General features: G+C 39.7%; 2 protein-coding genes across 3 annotated transcripts in view; one reads left to right on the top strand and one right to left on the bottom strand.

The window, feature by feature from the left end:
- The window catches only part of LOC112455306 (protein rhomboid), a 361,741-nt gene extending 346,136 nt beyond the window's left edge, over positions 1 to 15,605 (bottom strand). Inside the window, exons 1-4 of one of the 2 annotated variants that reach the window (XM_025017130.1) lie at positions 14,582 to 15,605; positions 10,702 to 10,943; positions 10,396 to 10,419; positions 10,143 to 10,307 (exon numbers count right to left, since the gene is read on the bottom strand). In XM_025017130.1, the coding sequence (XP_024872898.1) occupies positions 10,143 to 10,307; positions 10,396 to 10,419; positions 10,702 to 10,881 (369 nt within the window). In that variant the 5' untranslated portion in view covers positions 10,882 to 10,943; positions 14,582 to 15,605. Of the gene's footprint in view, positions 1 to 10,142; positions 10,308 to 10,395; positions 10,420 to 10,701; positions 10,944 to 11,050; positions 11,292 to 14,581 lie in introns of those variants that run through there. The other variant, XM_025017138.1, reaches the window with a different exon arrangement.
- A 1,053-nt stretch (positions 15,606 to 16,658) lies between these two features.
- Positions 16,659 to 18,520, top strand: LOC112455317 (soluble calcium-activated nucleotidase 1). Its single transcript, XM_025017153.1, has 4 exons — positions 16,659 to 17,465; positions 17,555 to 17,758; positions 17,822 to 17,979; positions 18,059 to 18,520. Exons 1-4 carry the CDS (start codon positions 16,847 to 16,849, stop codon positions 18,269 to 18,271), a joined length of 1,194 nt encoding a protein of 397 aa, XP_024872921.1. The 5' UTR covers positions 16,659 to 16,846; the 3' UTR covers positions 18,272 to 18,520.
- Positions 18,521 to 18,618: the final 98 nt, after the last annotated feature.

Here is an 18,618-nt window from a genome sequence, read left to right as displayed (position 1 = left end):
AGCAGTTCTTAAAAGATAATATCTGCGATTTGGCCGCTTTTGGATAAATAATTTTATAATTTTTATGTTATTCCGTCTTACCGTGACGGACGATTGTCTTAATAGAAAGATGATGTTCGATAAAATGCAACAGGTGCGACAGATAAAAATTTATACGATTAATTCTTTTAAAAATGCAATCGATAACTAAATTGTTAAAAAAATGTTAACAAGTCGTTTGAGTATAATTACATAACACAGTTACATATAATAGTTCAATTATCGATTTTTAAATACAAAAGAAACGCGAGATCTTGAATAAATCCGAGAACTATAAATTTATTTACTTTTCCGACAATGTAAATATTGAAAAAACAAAACGCACTCATGAGTAATCCGGAGTTCCGGAGTATGAAAAAGTTTACTGGTTTGTAAGTCAAGCACCTGTGGCATCCTATACGAGAAGGTGAGGTCACAAGATCGGGGTTGAGCGAAAAAAAGGGAACCTACATCTCGAGTGATCTTTTCTACCCTTCGTCAGTTGGCGACACCGTGCAACCCGAGGCATCTGCAACCACCTAACAGGTGGCAGCACGCCCTAGAATGAATGCCAGGCATTCATCTTTCGAGTTAGATAAAAATTTTTGATACCCGCATTAAGATCCAAACTTGACAATTAACTACAATTAATATCATACCTTATAGAGGCCAGAAGCTGTTATTAGGAGAAATTATATCCTGAAACTGTTTCGTACACGATAAAAATTAATTCCCAATCAAGAAAGAAATTGATTGAAACTATTGCTTATATCAAAAAATGAAATTTTATAAATATATAGACCTTAAAATTAAGTCCTAATAATGATATATCTCAATGAATGCAACGTTTTTTTACACTGTAGCTGTACTATGTTAATGTTAATAATTCGCTCGAAATATTACCACTATCCAAGAGGATATCTGGATTGCAAACAAGTCTTTCTATCTACATTCTTGCTATCGACGTGTCTCGTAAAAAAGTTAAAAAGATCTCGAAGCAGCGAGTACCCTCGATTTATCTTGGTTGGCAGCGCACAAGGCAAGTGGCCGATACATGCGATAATAATTAAGCAAGCGACTTGTCTACCTTGCAAATTATTTCTCGAGAAGCATCGTGTTGCGGGATCAAGAGACAGATAATATGCCAGCGGCGCACGTCTGGCTTGTCAGTCGTAAAATACTCTTCCGAGAAGCGCTAATTAATCCATCGCGCACAATGAGTTCTGCACACGCAGAAATATCGACGAACTCAGGCACACGGAGGAATAATAATTCCCAACGAGCGAAACTTGGCTTCGATCCATCAAGCGCGAAGCGCGTAATTAAAGCTAAGGAATTCCTTCTCTGAGTACGATAAATACGCGCGGCGACGTATAAATTGTGAGACGAAAGGTAGCGTGAAACGGAGCACGAGACGGGGCAATATTTTCGCCGAACGAAGAACGCGACGCGAGATCGGCGGGATATCAGACAACGATGTGGCACAACAAAATCGATATCGGCCAGACCGCAAAAAGAGAAGCGAAAAATCGTAGTACGCCCGCTCGTATTCGTACGAGGTGGTATGCGGACTCGCCCCGGACCCGTGTAACTTATCTCAAGTGTTGCCGAGATTGGACATGTTTTGTTTCGACTGTCCCCCTAATTAGAAGCCGTTTAGACTTTTAGGTCGAGCGGGATGAAGCGTGGTCGAGCGAGATCAGGCGACTCGATAGGCGCGCCAACGAGGAGACGTAATGACGGCGGAGGATACGTCTCCTCTTAATTCCACGATCCTTGACGATGTTACGCCGCGGCTACGTATGAAACGAATGTTCCGAGAACGGGACACCGTCGCCTGGAAGCCTGTAACGACACCACGTCGATCGTCCTCGTATGTCAGAGGAGGGAAGGTATGTGAGCGGAGTCGTTGACCATGCACCTTCGATCCGCATAGATAAGCTCGCATATTTAAGAATGCTTTTAACGGGACGGTGTGAGCCAATTGTCCCTAATAGGGGAACCTTGTCGTTACCGCTCTGATGCACCATCAATACACGGCGGCCAAGTAACTATGAGTCTCTACCGTACAATTAGCCGAGTGACAAATCTACGTCTACAGTCGTAACAACGATGAGATATCGTTCTGGACGCAATCCGTGACTTCATACGCAGTGAAGTTAATGAGTCTGTCGTTTAATTGAATACCGAGTTCACACGTGAGTGTAGAGAATAATGAAAGATTCAAAGAGTATTTAAAATATATTTAAAGATAATTATACGTATCTCTCTTTGACGTACATTATCATTTATCTTTTGATCCGGTAAATAAAATATGATAATGTAATAATGGAACTTATTGAAAATGATAGCGAGCCCATATTGTAATGCGTAACTTCACAATCTGCGAGCTACGAACAGCGCAAAGAAAAAGAAATTCAAAGCACGTGATTACATTTTTAATAAAAGACATACTTTTCAAAGGTTTAATAATGCGACATCCTCATATACATTTAGAGTGCACACAGATGCAAGAATAACGGTAGATAGTCGTCGCTTAAATTACCTTCAGATAGAACGTATTTACATGCGTCCAGGACGAAGGATCCCGGAGTCGTTGTCAGAGGGCATAGAGGAGGCTCAAAGGGATCGAGGCGCGCCTGAGAATGGAGATTTAAGGGGCCGACGTGGGTGTGGGTGGCTGCGGGGTTCCTGATGGCGTCGTCGTCGTCTTCGTTGCCGTCGTCCGCAACGTTGTTGCATTCGCCGCCAACGTGACGCCCCTTGCGCTTATTCCAACAGGACACTCATGTATATAAGGCCCTTCTTCTACGTGGCGTTTACATTATTCGGTCTCGACTCAAATCTAATATTATGAATCACGCGTCCCCGTCTGGGGTCCCGTGTATAATGGGGTCGTAGGTCGGTCCGCCTCGCGCGGAACACTTCGTCCTTTTTGCACGATAGCGAAGCGAAACGGAACAAAGAGACCAACGAAAGGACAGTCTTGCCTTTCACTACTACCATCGAAAAATATCGCGAGTATGTCCTCGCACTACGTAGAGCGTAGACGCGAGAAGATACTAAAAATGGAATATCTTACCAACGAAAAGTATGTTCAGCGAAGAATTAATATTATTAAATTCGCGCGATGAACATCCTGCGCAGCGTTTCGTTGTATATAAAACGCAAATGCAATATTCTCACATTCACGTGAGAGAATATTGCCTTTTCCAAGCGCGAAGGTTTTCAATTACTCGTTGCGTTAACAGCTGAGCGCTTCAAAAAAGGATCGAAAGTCGTCGAAGGCGTTGAAGGGTACCGACTGTTACGCGATTTATCGTTAGAACGAGGGAACACGAGGGAGAAACGAGACGAGAGGGTGTAACGAGATCGAGCCGTAGAGGCGAGAGAGGAGAGGATTTTCTTAAATTGCACTTTGTAGCTCCTGAGAGACCTTACACAGGGATTTCGACGCCCACGGCGAGGGATAACGAGGCGAGCACCGGGGCCCCCTTCGTGGAGGTGAGAGACACACACCGGTGGGTCCACCGTCGCAACGTGCGGCCCACGGGGACATAATTGATATCCGGGAAGAGCAAAAGGGCGGCGAGCCGGTGGCGGTGGCGCGCGGGGAGCGAGGAAAAAATTGCCTCGCAGAGTAGGGGGTTGGTGGAGAAGACACGAGAAGGAAAAAAGGAAGAAAAGGAAAAGAAAGAGACGAAGGACCACCGCGATCGTACGGGAATCAACGACTTGCCGAAACTCTGGCAAAGGCCACCTAAGCGCCGACACAGAGCGTCCTTTACTTCTATCGTTCTAGCCTCGAGTCCGTTTTCTCGCTAACCATGCCTTTCTCGCCATCTCTCTCGCTAATTAACGGTTCCGCGCTGTGCAAACACGGAGTGACCACCACCGTTCGGACTAATTGCTAATCGCAGCTTCGGCACGAATCCTCCTCCCATCAACCATGTTTCTCTTTCGCTCCTCGGGAATTCCGCCTTCGTGTATGCACACCTAAAGTACGAGCTAAAGTTCAAATGGCTGTGCACTTAACGGGCGAAACCGGGCAGTGGGTGTACCGCGGGATAATTTGATCTTATCGGGTGTTGAACAAGCCGCCCGCTGGGAAATCGACCGTACGGATCGTTAAAAATCGAGAGATTGCGACAAACCGTGCCAACATGCTGTGAAAATGGTCCAAAGAAGGATTATCGAAAAATAAAACAGTCGAAAATCTCAATGTAATAATTAATTAAAAATAATCAATAATAATGACAAAAATTAATAATTTCAAGCAAATATTATATATTTTATTGCTAATAGTTATTCATACTTTGATCTGTCCCTCACAGAGTGTAATGCTTTACTATACAATATAGAATATAATATTCTAACTTCTTTTCAAAACTGATTTTGGATACTTATGTATCAATTTTTAATATCTTGGAGATTCAAGTTTCAACTTTTTAACAGATAAAATTGCATGTTGGTACGGCTTGTCATAAATTTAACGTAATTATTGGCATAAAAGTATGCTACTCTTAAATATTTTAATTTCCATGTTTGTCTAATGATAAATGAAATTATCATGTGATCTCACAGAATAAGCATACGCAAGCTATACAATGCAATATGCGGTGCATGCGAGGAAATCCTAGTTGCCGCCATTTGGTAACGCCAACCATAAATTATAGCAGCGTACCGAGAATACTTGCGATTCCTCGCTTCTGAATAATTGCTACTGCCTTCAGCCACCTGCAGATATAATCCTATTATAGTATATTACATCCCACGGCAAAATGAAGCAAAGATTTCAGCGGCTGACAACACGCGAGCTTTTATAGTATATATTTAAATTCAAAATTTCAAAAAATTTACAAATTTATAATAAATTTGAAAATATTACGAAAAGATAATAGTGACTTAAGTCTTGAAAGTATAAGCCAGCGTTAAAGATATCAAAATGATGCGGATAACAATATGGCAATAAAGTTATTAAGTGCTGTAGAAATATTACTCTATTATTTTATTAAAATCATATAATTTATAAAAATATAAGGGAAATTAGGTTAAAACGATTTATTTGATGCAGTTCTGAAAAGAACAGTTCCATAATAATATTTTTTATAAATAAAAAAAAAATAAAAAAAATGTGGAACGCTTTTTACTTCATCGAAGACGTTAAGCGTCGGCTTCGCCACTCTTCTCAGTCAGTATCATTCCAATATATGTAACCATTATAAACCATCGTTTTCATTGTGATACCCTCTGCCCTCGTCCTCCTAGAGTCGACGACGTCGCATACTTGTAGCCTGACACAGTGTTGCTATATGTGGTACTCTAGGAAAATATGGTTACATATCGCGACGTCGTCTGCGTACTTGACCGCAGCTCATACACTGTGTCGCTACAAGTACGGTTCGAAGGTTCTTAAAAACTTGCATATATACTATAAAACAAGTATGAAAGCATTATCGAGAAAATAGTCAAAATAGTCAGGATTTCAGAGAAGCCTGATGATTAGCCATCTAGTGGCTGATGAGAGATTTACTAGACGACACTAGACAAAAAAGTGTTTCCTTGCGAGCGTATCACGAAAGGAATCACTCGAAATGTTAAATGCATTTTATTGGTCCTCGATATACGTAACATTTAAATTTGAGTTAGCACGGAAAACTATACGGAAGCGATTACAAAGACTATTTATTTTGATCGTTAAAAGTCACTCTACGTGACTTTGACGCAGATTTGTATAATGGCACCCTTGAACTGTTATTAAATATTTTGAAATTAGGACGATTGAGACAAATTACAGAAGGTTATACACTACACTTATAACGGCATGCGTTTAAAGGTCCAAATTTGTTATCGTTACCGTTATTCGTTATTCGTTATTAATTTTAAAAAGTAACAACTCTGATATATATATAAAATAATCATTTATAAATTTACGTAAATTAACGACCACAGACTGTTTTTCCTAACACATGTTAAATATGTGTATACAATTACTGATCGAATAAATAACTAACAGAGATATTGTAAGCAACCCAACTGGCCAAATTTTATTGATCTAAAACGCTACGTTTCGACCGTGGATCCGGTCCTTTTCAAGCGCAAATACACCTCTCACAAATATATTAGTCAGACCTAACTACGCCGAATCTAAAAACTAAACGACAAAATTTCAGTTCTCCGCAATAAGTAAAAGACAATAAAAAATCCGTAATTATACAATTAGAAACTTACATATTTATGCGTCGGGATCAAACGATAAAATATAAAATATTCGTTAAATCTGTCATGTCAGACATGACACAAACATCTAACGAAGCATGTCGTTATAATCCTATTATAGTATATACATCCCACGGCAAAATGAAGCAAAGATTTCAGCGGCTGACAATACGCGAGCTTTTATAGTATATATTTAAATTCAAAATTTCAAAAAATTTACAAATTTATAATAAATTTGAAAATATTACAAAAAGATAATAGTGACTTAAGTCTTGAAAGTATAAGCCAGTGTTAAAGACATCAAAATGACGCGGATAACAATACGGCAATAAAGTTATTAAGTGTTGTAGAATTATTACTCTATTATTTTATTAAAATACCTAATTATTAAAATACCTATATTATTAAAATACCTAATAAATTTTACTTATTTCATTGCAATAATTATTAGTGTTTCCTATACTGGCAAAGATAACTAGGTAAAGCAACTTAATAGTCATCGCAAAATTTTTCTCTTACATTTTCTTTATTTAGCGGAATAAATTTTGTTCATTGTTACTTCATTATACCTACATATATATGTATTTAAAAATATGTTTCACAATCAGGCAAAATAATTAGAGAACGGATACTAATATTTGTCATGAATATTTCCAGGTTAAATCGTAGCGAAAAAAATTCTAGTGGTTTCTTTTTTGGATCAAAGTATTTTTAAAGCGAGGATCAGTCGATAATCCTCAAATGAATTTTGTCAATATAAAGCAGGTACGCCACAGAGAAACCAGATAAATCGGATTAGCCTATGACGAAAAAGGCCTCTCTCGATTCCGTGGTATACATAAATAGTAATGATGGGCGTGAGAACGCATAAATAAAAGGGTTTACAATGTAAACATTTTTTTCTCGTGGGAAAAGTTTCAAAATCGCCTTATAAGATTAAGTTCAGAAAATCTTTATATCTATGTATATATAACACATAAATTAATTAAATACTTCAAATCGCTACATTTATCTTATATGTCATGATAAACAAAAAGATTTGTAAAACTAAAAATGGATAAAGAACTTGTGATAGCCTGTCCAAATCGCATAAATCAAGCATCACTGAGTCACGAAAGAAGATTGCACTTCCCTCCCGAAATGATCGAGCACATCGAAAATCGCGATAACGATAATAGATCTACTGTCTACCTAGCTATTAATTTCTTTTCAAAGAATCTTACTAACTTCTCGATTCACATTCGCAATAAATTGAAATGTTAATCTTCGTTATTGACCGCTTGCCAAAATTCCCTGTATGGCGTTTTCTATAAATTTACAAGAAAAATCTCAAACGGAACGTTTGCCCATCCTGCAGAAAGTTCTATAGAATACTGCTTTCTTACAAATTTTTACGGAAGAGTAGCCTCGAGCCAATTTCCGAAAAATGGCTTACGCCACATTTGTTCGTTAAGGCGGTCGAGATGGACCGAGAGCCTCTTGTGCCCCTGCGTTTAGCAATCTTATCAAAATTACACGAAGATCAGATATAATTCACAAGAGGACAGTGACATTATTCTCGTTGCGTAGTTAATGACAAAAAATCTCACGGTTGATTTTGTCGAGTCTCGTCGAGACTCCTTACGCGTCGTTTAACTCACGCTTTGAATCGTTTCGATATGTGCACGAACAATTTTCCGCCTCTCAACGTCAGATCCGTTTATCTTCTCGGGATCACGAGCGAAAGGGAGCTCGTGTAGAAAACCACCAAAAACTTGTCAGCGAGTTTAAGCGCGAACAAAGCATCCGCCGGTGCGCCGTGCCTCTAAACGTTGAGATTATCATTGTACCGATATTTATCTGTCAGTTTCTAGCCGCGTTTCCTTGCCCGCGGTCATTGTTGTTTGGTAGGATCAGTGAAATCCGGAGCCGAAACCCACATTTTTCAGGTTGACAAATAGACGGACAATGAGACATTCCGAGGCGGTTAGAATAACACTATTTAACTACCGTAAATCTTCGTCGACCGTTTTCACGGTCGCGATCCGGCTTTTGCAGAAACCGATGAAAATCGAGCGTGCTCCAAAGTAAATTCCGACGCGGCCTCTTAAGCAGATTACATTGTGTCGCAAATTTCCCATCTCGATTCACGAGCGAAACATATGCGACATAAGTAGCATGCACAAAGCAGAGAGGGAAGTTGTATAAAGAGACACAAGTGTGTGTGTGTTAAATATATCTTATTATCTATATCTACACTGAACAAAAATTTATTATTTGCAACTCGAATCTATACCTAATACTTCTTTGAATTAAGAGAATTAAATTCAAAGAAATCTATTTTTTTGCAAATAATAATTTTTTTTTAGTGCACACATTTATATAAACCCTATAAAAGTAAGAATAAATATATTACAATAATTCCATCGATTTCTTGATATTTCCAAAATTAGAGGTTATTAAAAAAATGCTTCAAATCGAAACCAGTTACTCTGTTTCGAAGCGGCATATTATATTCAAATATAATTTTGTTAAAATTACATCCTAGATTTAAAAGTTACCTTTATTTTTTAAAGAAAGCAGATAAATTGACGGAGTTATATAATAAATGAAAGAGTCATCAATTAAGTCTTATTATTATTTTACATACAAAAATATTAATGTAAATTATCAAAAGATGAATACTTGATGAGATATTTTGTATTAAAATAATTTAAGATATAAAATATTAAATATCTCGCGAAATATATTCTCTATATTAATTTTATATGTGAAAAGATTAAAAGAATTGATTAATGAAATAATGTTATTCCATTTGTACAAAAAAAGTACAATTTGCTTTCAAATCTTGAAAGTGACTCCATCTAGAGTTTTATATGGAGTCTAGAAATTTATATGGAGTTTCTAGAAATTTATATTGATCATAAGATGATATTACTCGAAATAAAGTAAAGATATTTTAAAACATTTTTTCTTCAACAATCAATAATTTCGAAAACGAATGGAAATGGATAGAGTTATTTTATTTCATTCTACATATTTTCATAGAATTAATATATTTATGTAAATTAAATACTGATTTATTAGATACGTTTATTTATAGTTTGGAAAATTCCTGCTGCTTTAGAATTTTACTTTATATCGCTTGTATGTACGTATTATTCTTTTTGAAGAAATTAATTATGAAAAAATTACATTAAAATCGTTATTGTCTATCGCATAATGCAAAATAGATCTCTGTTAAGTTGACGAAAGATAAATGAAATCTCTGTTGCATGAGACTAAGCTGTTGCATCGCAACATTTAATATTAATATTAATGTAAATTGTTTTTTCTGTTTCCAAACCTAACTAAATAAGAAACATGCTAGGAAAACGTATAAAAAATCTTTTTACATTTAAACGAACGATTTTATGTCGTTCTTCCCTATCGAGCGAGCGTTTCACTGTCGAGCAGACAGCGTGCTGCAGAACCATCTGCTTTTACGAAGTACATTTGCCGGAAAACTTGCCATCCGTGCACAAATCAGACATCCGACAATATCAAAATTTTGATTTAAAAAATGCGGTAATCAAATAGAAATTAAGACCAATAATGATATTGTCTCAGCTTAATTTTCTCTCAATATTAGAACAAGGATAAATGTATTTTATACCGCTGACCTATATACCGAATTATTTAAAGAACCGCAACTCTAAGTACTTATTTATATTATTTCTATATATTTTTTAAAACTTGGATCTAAATCTAATCTTTGTAAAAATATAGATAGATAGTTTAATTGATAACACGACGAATTTTTCAAATTACATAAGCGCTAGTAAGTCTATATTGTTTTTACGTGTGTAACTTTGAAATTATGTCACACCGCACCTCTGAAATAAAGAGCCATGCATGCGCATACAATAATACAGTTACAAACTCACCACATTGACGAAGTCCTGGAAAGTTACTGCCTCAACACGCGACTCTTTCGCCCTGGTTAGAAGTATGTCACGTTTGTTCGTCGGTATCTCCGCCTTCCATTCGGGGCTTCTCAAGGCTGCCAGAAAGTCCTCCAGCGGTATCTCTCCAAAACCCTCCGGATCAAACTGGAGCAAGAGAACGAGATCTAGATCTAATTTCTGGTACACCAAAAAAAACAGATAAATAAACTTGAAACAATGTAATTATACACACCTTGTCGAAGAGCATGCGCCATTTCTGTAATGAAATAGAAATTTATATTAGTCACTATCACATTCATCAAAATTAATATTAAAAAGATGCCTTGCGTACGAACAAAATTAATTATCTCTCAATCCCTTAATGCAAAATCTATTTATTTTGTGTTTAAAAAAAAAACAGCAAAATAAAAAACGTTGCAGACTCATGATAAATGATGTGAATACGTTAGAAAAATGACAATTAATTTTAATAATTAAACAGTCTATATTTCTGATGGTCGGTCTAGCAACGTCTAACGATTTCGAGATAATTACTCACGTCATTAAGCAACTCCCGCCTGTACTCGGACTCGTCGATATCGACCTCCGAGGCCAGATCGGTGTGATCAGTAACGTATCCATCATACTGCACGCTGTTCGCCTCGCTGCGTGCGTACTCCTCCTCCTCCTCGACAGCGCCAGCGATGGTCGGTATAGAGGCACCGTTTGCCAGTAGCATCACCGCGCGCGGCACGAGGTCACCGGGTGAATCTCCTCATTCCTCCCTCTTCCGCGTGCTTCCTGAAATACGAGGGGGCTATGTGTTAAACTAGCTAAACCGTGCCACTTTTAAACCGATCGATTTTTGTCGAGTGTTGACGCCGCAAAAATATCACCCCCACACTTACTGCTGTGTCGTTTGAACGAGTACTTTCAGGGCATAACGATTGGCTTTTAGTCGCGCACGCGATCTCACTTCCCGGCGCAATCCCGACGATCACATTTTGAGGAATCACAATCGCCTTACATTGCACCCCGGCATGGAATATTTTTACTTTGAACATTTACCTACTAGTTTCATTAACTCATTAATTCTCATGCACAAATCGGACAATCGCGACATTTAAAAACGACGAGAAAATCTATAATTTTTCCTAAAAAATATACAGACGAAGATACACTCTGCATAATGGATCTTCCAGATTAAATTGGGAGGGTAACGTAATTGTTTACGAGCGCAATCGTCGACGCGCGAAGATGTTCAGCTGGCCAATGAGTGCGACGGAAATAAGGGTGCAAAGGGATATTGATCGTCCTTGCACTCCTTAAGGCGCGATAGAGCAGTGCCCTTGAAACTAGCCTGCTGTTCTAAAGCGGCGCTACGTGACGGTGCGGCACAGCGTGTTCTCGTACAGCGGCGGCGGTGCGCGGTGCCGTTTCCATGGCAATGCGTCGATGGGTCTGGGAACGTGCCAAACCATCTATTCCGCGTGCACTGTGCACATGGGACGCATGCCGCTGCACACGTTCAAAATATCTTAAGTTAAACAACAATGTTCTCAAGAAACAGCCCCCGTTTTTATCAACTTAACGCCTTATTTTTAGAATTTCAGTATAATTGTGTTCTGACTTTTTTTTCTAAGGGTTCTAGAGTTCCTAGTACATTTCAAAAAAATACTGTCAAATCAAATACAAAAATGAGAAGGCTGAAGGTATGTAAAGCGCTAAATTCCCGTTCTCATTATACAAACATTGATAAATTTTATATTTTAGTTAAGATCATGAATTCGAATCATGATAACATTGGATAGAATAGTTGAAGAACTACTCAAGAAAATGACTTCCACTAAATTGCTTAAATTAATTGATATTATTATAGCTCTTGAAACATCCACAGATGCTTTTTTCAGTTATTTAGAGGTTTGTAAGCTGCCACTGTATCTTGAAGCATTATTAATGTCGAGACACGGTGGTAGCCCTCAAATCTCTGAACAATTTTGAATTGATGTTATTATCAAATATATATTATATATTGCATATTGCAGAAGCATAGAATTGCTTCGCGGTTAATTTAAATAGGATATATAAATTGATCGGATTACAAATTAATCAGATTACAAATTATCAGATTACAAATTGCATATATTACACACTGCTCTAATTAGCATATTAAAAGTAAGACGCAGAAAATTAGATTAGATCGAAACATAATATAATGAGCAAGTAATAGAAGTCATTGACTTGTATTATGGAACATTTTTCTTTATAATTTTATATTTGTTATATTTTATATTTTTCTTTATAATACCTATTTCTTGTTCAAAACTAAAAAATTCCCGGATGTTCTGTACAACAATCTATCAATCTTTAAAACATCACGGAGTCATTCGATCGTTGCGAAACCATAACTATAGTGCATCCCAAGCAGTCTAAACATACCCATCGGTTTCCCTCCTTCTATCTTTCTCTTTCTCCCTCCCTCCCTCCCTCTCTTTCTATTTCACCCCATCATGCACTCTTCTTTCGTTTCGATGCTCGCGCGAGTCACCCTCCGTTTCGGACGAGCGTCAACGCGCGGGTTACCCCACGGCGTCGTCTCGACCCCCGCAAAACCACCCGCATCCCCAACACACGCTCTCTTTTCCCCTTATCTGGCTCTCTTCGTGTATCGTGCCGCAACGATGTCTCGTGGACGTGTCGTATAAAACTCGAGGGCTGTTAGTCCGAGACGTAAGGTCATCAACCTTGATTCCACGAAACAGCAGCTTGGAAAAAAAAACTCCAAATCGACACTGCGTTCCGCGGGATAAAGAAGGTGATACGGAGTGAAATAATACATCAATATCGGTTTCGAAATTTTATTCTTTACGGAATAAATGAGAATGCCTTTTTTAGCCGAGAAGAAAACTCGAAGGTATAATATGATAGAACACTTTCGACCCACTTTCGACTTAAAACTTGATTTTTCTTTCACAGATTATTTAATTACATGGAGAATTATGTTATTAACAGGATAATCATCTGTAAATGATAAATCTCTAAAATCAATGATTCAAAACAGTTTCTAATTGCCCAAAATGTTTCGTCTAGAATTCTGGATTATTATTCTACTCGGGGTGCAGGGATATCTCTCCCCTCGCTCCCCTGCCGATGCAAACGTATCTCTTTACGACCCTGCACCCTACACCGTGGTGTTGCATTTCCGTCCGACGTTGATCCGCTTGTAAGATTTGTACGACGCGTCAAGCCAGCCTTGGATATAAAACGCGACACGGCAAGTAGTCATGCTATGTTACTAAGCGAACTGATCCGCGTACGGTTCAATATGTGGTGGAACCCGTACAAGTGCACGTCTGTATTCCGTACGTGGCAGAATACATTCGGGACTTATATACTCTAATACGAAAATATAAGCACAGACAAGAAAAATAATTTTCTCTGTTAATTCGTTTCGCGAAGTTCGTTTTAAAAATATTAAACATATTTTCTTGCTTAATTATATATATAATTGCTTCTACAGTTATTTAATTTATTTAATTATTTGTCCAGTTATCATCGCGAGAAATGTTCCGCAAAACAATATAAATCATTCGAGCTTTTATTCACACTAAAGAACACAGCGTCGAAATTGAGTATTTTTAAGTAAACTTGCCAGCTTTGATCTTGTAAAGTTTCCAAGAGGTTTAATTTGAGTAGCTAGCATTAACTGTTTCATTTATAATCCATTTTGACTTTGCTTGTGATAAGCAACAATAAATCGAGTATAGACCCAAAAGATATATGTAGAATTCAAATTTTATCACACATGTGAGAAGAATAAATTTTCAGTCGAGGGATTCTCACTTGTAATCTCATATAAAGTGCCAATATTATATACATAATTAAAGTGATTCGATTAAAGTGATTATTGATTAAATAAAAAGACGCTGCTTTAAAAATAATGCATTTAAAATTCGTATTTAATTTTACAAAATAGGTTGTACTCTAATATCTTACCAATTAATCCAGCTGTAATTACTCTTCAAACTTTTTTCAAATAAAACTTTCTATTTTTTTCTGGTATAATCTTCATCAAAATTGATGACATTTCGATTATTCATGTTTCGATACGGGAAAGTGCGCCTCGCACATACGCATTTGTGTTCTCATTGAGAGCTTCCCAGCAAGCGACATAAATCGACACAAGTGTCGTTTTGTCTTTGTTACTTTATTGCCAAAAAAGAAAGACAGCGACGTTTGTGTCGACTTGTGTCGCTTGTTGGCAAGCTCCCTTTGTGGACGATAAGCCCACGTATGTACAACGTATAACGTACAAACGACTTTCGCATGTCAGAGAAGCCGAAATTACTCCGAAATTCCGAACGCCGTTCGCGGAATATTCGAAATGCTCATATGCAAAATGCGATCGCCAAAATTGATTACACATTCCAGCCTCTTACCTTTCACAGGATCGGCAGGGAACGTTGTCCGCCGCTGACGAGACGACGCAGAAGCGAACAGGTGCGACGGGGTGCATCCTTGAGCGCAACGTCATAACCTCACGCCTCGCTGGCGGAGCATTTTGAAGTTGCGCGCGAGCGCGACCGCGAGCGGGGACGACGGGCGAAGTTCACCGCTATTATACGTTCACTGACGCGACACATTCGAATGCGGAATCGCGCTAAATCTGACGACGCCGACGGTACGATACGCGTGCCAAAAACCACGAAAAACGGACGTCGGCTCGAATCTCGAATACGGCCGGCCGGTTCGTCGATTGGGAGTCACGTGACAACGTTCAAGACGCTCCCGCCGGTGATCACGTGACATTAAGAATTGAAATGGATGTAGGCCAAAAATTACTCTCACTTCTCTCGGTGCCCCAGCTTTTACACGAAAATATTTCTGTCTACCGACGCGACGTCTCGAAGTTACTTCGAGTGCACGTCCGACTACACCAGCGTTTTATTTTCGATGCATATACAGGACATTGAAATATAGGCATTCAGGACGGAAAGTACTTTGGCTACTGCTAAAATTGGCGAGCAACTAACCGTAACTTCGAGTAGCTTCGCCAATCGCACCCACGTTAAGCATGTTAGGCCGTTGTTGTGCGTGAAACTACATCCTACATATCCTCGAGCGAGTAGCGATCGCGTGGCTGAGGCATCGTCCTTTATAGGCATACCGCGTTCAAATCACGCGTGGAACTCGCGGCGACGCAGTCGGGATGTCGGGACGTATCGGGGGATGTAGTACACGTATACACGCGGCGCGGTATCTCTCAACGAACGACGGATCCGCTCCGACCGGCGCGGGCGTCCGGGGCCGCGTTCGACTTACCGGCGTCTCGGCGCACGGAATCTCGCGTCGGGCTCGCGAGTGAAGTCGTCAGCTGTCCGCACGCTCGTCCGCACATGATCCACCGCACGTATCCACGTATCTCCGCCACCCTCGCGGTCAGCTTGAACGCGGCATGCGGGACTGCGGCACGCGCGCCCGCGCGATCGATAATACAGGTTGCCGCGCGCGCGGAGCGGCGGCGCCGATCGCGCCCGGTCACGGCCGAGCGCGCACGAAGGAGCCGTGGAGCCGGCACTTTGCGGCACCTGACTCCGTGACGGCGCGCGAAAAACGCGAGCGCGTTTCTGGAAACTGGAAACGAAAACGGGAGATCGGAGCCTGAATTTTTTCTCGCTCGCGCGAACCCGACGATGCCGTCCTCCGACGCTGCTGTCGGCGGAAAACGCGTCACGCGACTGACTGTAGACCGTAGAGTAGGTCTTGCCACCCTCGCCGATTCATCCCCGGCGTCTCCCCCGCTATCTACCGACGCCCCCTTCGATTCATTTCGCCAACGGAGCCGTCCGTAGTCCGTACGACCCCCAACCGTGCCGACGATTCGAACGCGCGCCCGGCGCGATGCTAATTAATGGATCCCCGACGATGCGCTTTCGCCATAATTGCGCCGATCCGGCACGTTGAGAAATTGATCCTGCGGAACGATTTAAATATATTTATTTATACGATTGTATTAATGTTATGAAAATTTAAATGTTTTTAATTTATCATTAATATTTGTGATGTTATTCATCATCTGAAACTGCAATGTACAATATATTTCTTAATAAATGATTTAAATTTATAATTATATTTATATAGATATATTTTATTTGTATAATATGATGAAAAACATTTTTCTCTGGGTTTTTCTTTCATCTTTTGAAGAAAAATTTTATAAGAATAATCGAAGTAATAAACAGTGAATGGATATTAATTCTTAATATTTATTAACATTTATTGCAAAAAATACGCGGATGACAGCTGCTCACGATAAAAAGTGAAGTAACGAACGACGTGCATCGAAATAATCAATTAACATTATTATTAATAGAGAAGGGGTAGATGCAAGTCGATTCTATGCATCGTTTTTGAGTGCGGATTATATTACGCTAATTACGCTACAAGTCATTTACCTATTGTTCATACTTCATCCTAAGAGCGCATCGCACAACATTGCAGGACGAATCATCTGTCTCTGTCGAAGCAGCCACATGGCCAGGTGAGGTTAGGATTGACGGCACTGACGGCAGTGCTGCTGTCACTGCCTCGCGGAAATGGCGCGCCTAGGTTAGGGTTTATAGATCGACGTTGTCGAAAATCGACGAGCCGACCAGCCGACACATGCCACGCGTGCCACGACTTTGATACGACGCGCGGCGCGGATGGGGAACGGCAGCAAGGAGACCATGTCGTATCTACGTGACTGGCGGCAGGCGTTGCGCGCACCGCACGTCTACCGGGTGGCGAACAGCACGTTTCGCATCCAGGGCCAGTTCGTGGCGCTGATCCTTCTGGTTCTGAGCGTACCGATCCTCTTCCTCGCGTATCCGTTGCTGCACGGCGTCGTGTGCTCGTCGCCGACCCAGCTCCAGGCCCAGACCCAGGCCCAGTGTCGCTACTACAAGTACAACCGTACGTACCCTAGCTCGGCGCCCATCAGAACCTCCAAGGGTATTACCTACCGAATAGCGATAGTGAGCGACCTCGATCACGATTCCAAGCTCGCGGACAAGAGGGACACGTGGCACAGTCTCATGAAAACCGGCAGCCTCTACTGGAACCCTATCAACAATTTTCTGTCCATCATCTGGGACGACAGAACTGTGGTATTGTCCTCGTCGTTGTCCATGAAGGGACGTGGAATGGAGCTGTCGGAATTAGTGACTTTCGACGGTCGCCTGCTGTCCTTCGACGATCGTACAGGGATGATTTATTTCATTGAGGGCGACCAAGTTTATCCATGGGTTATTTTAATGGACGGCAATGGCAAAAGTCACAAGGGTAAGCATCTGCGAACAGTAAACTGCTATTACTGTTGCTTCTGGCAACTTGCAAGATGTTTTTCTAATTAAAATTGTAATTTTGTATAGGATTTAAATCCGAGTGGGCGACTATCAAAGACGAACAATTGTACATTGGCAGCATGGGAAAGGAATGGACTACCCCTTCTGGCGAATTTGAACATAATAATCCGTTATGGGTTAAAGTAGTGTCACCACGTGGCGAGACACATTCCATCAATTGGATCTCTTACTACAAACGATTAAGGCAAGCGATTAACATCGAGTATCCAGGTATGCTGATACTTATAATTTGTGAATGCACGAATTAATTTATCTTACATATACTTTGCGTAGGTTACATGATACATGAATCTGGAGCTTGGAGCGATATACACAGGAGCTGGTTTTTCTTGCCTAGACGATGTTCCCATGAACGTTACAATGAAACGTGGGATGAAACGATGAGCTGCAATGTCATGCTGACTGCGGACGAAAATTTCGTTGAGATTAAAGTGTGTTTTTAATAATTACATGAAATGTTAGTATATTTGATATTTTGGTAAATTGTAACAATTATAAAATTTATTACAGGTTGCTCATATCGGAGAGCTAATTCCAATCAGGGGTTTTTCCAGTTTCAAATTCCTCCCTGGTTCACAAGATTCTATCATAATAGCGTTAAAGACTGAGGAATATCAAGGGCGGACCGCTACGTATATTATGGCCTTTACGATAGAAGGAACGATAATAATGCCCGAAAATAAAATAATGGACAAAAAATTCGAAGGACTAGAATTTATATGACACTTAAGGGTAGTCGTTAATTATTTAATAAAAAAATTGTAAATGAATGTACAGAATGCGTAGTTTTAAGTTTCTACAACGAGATAAAATTACTGGAAATGCCTGTAAATATATTTCGAACCACAATTGTAAATACACATACATACGCGCGAATCTGTATTCAAAACTGGTACCACACTTTTATTGATTCGCACATAAATTTGCAATTGTTTTAAAAAATACGTGAATATACGAGATTCGTTAGCTATATTATTGTGTCTTTAATTGTATTACGTTGAAATGATGCTTTGATGGTCATTGTAAAGAGAATTGTGTGGAATTCAAGCAAGTATTGGAAACACAGCATA

The sequence above is a fragment of the Temnothorax curvispinosus genome, unplaced genomic scaffold (assembly GCF_003070985.1).
Source record: "Temnothorax curvispinosus isolate PA1 unplaced genomic scaffold, ASM307098v1 QBEX01000525.1, whole genome shotgun sequence".
In the NCBI taxonomy this organism is placed as follows: domain Eukaryota; kingdom Metazoa; phylum Arthropoda; class Insecta; order Hymenoptera; family Formicidae; genus Temnothorax; species Temnothorax curvispinosus.
Note: the sequence above shows the minus strand (reverse complement) of the source record. Positions and strands in the feature narration are given on the sequence as shown.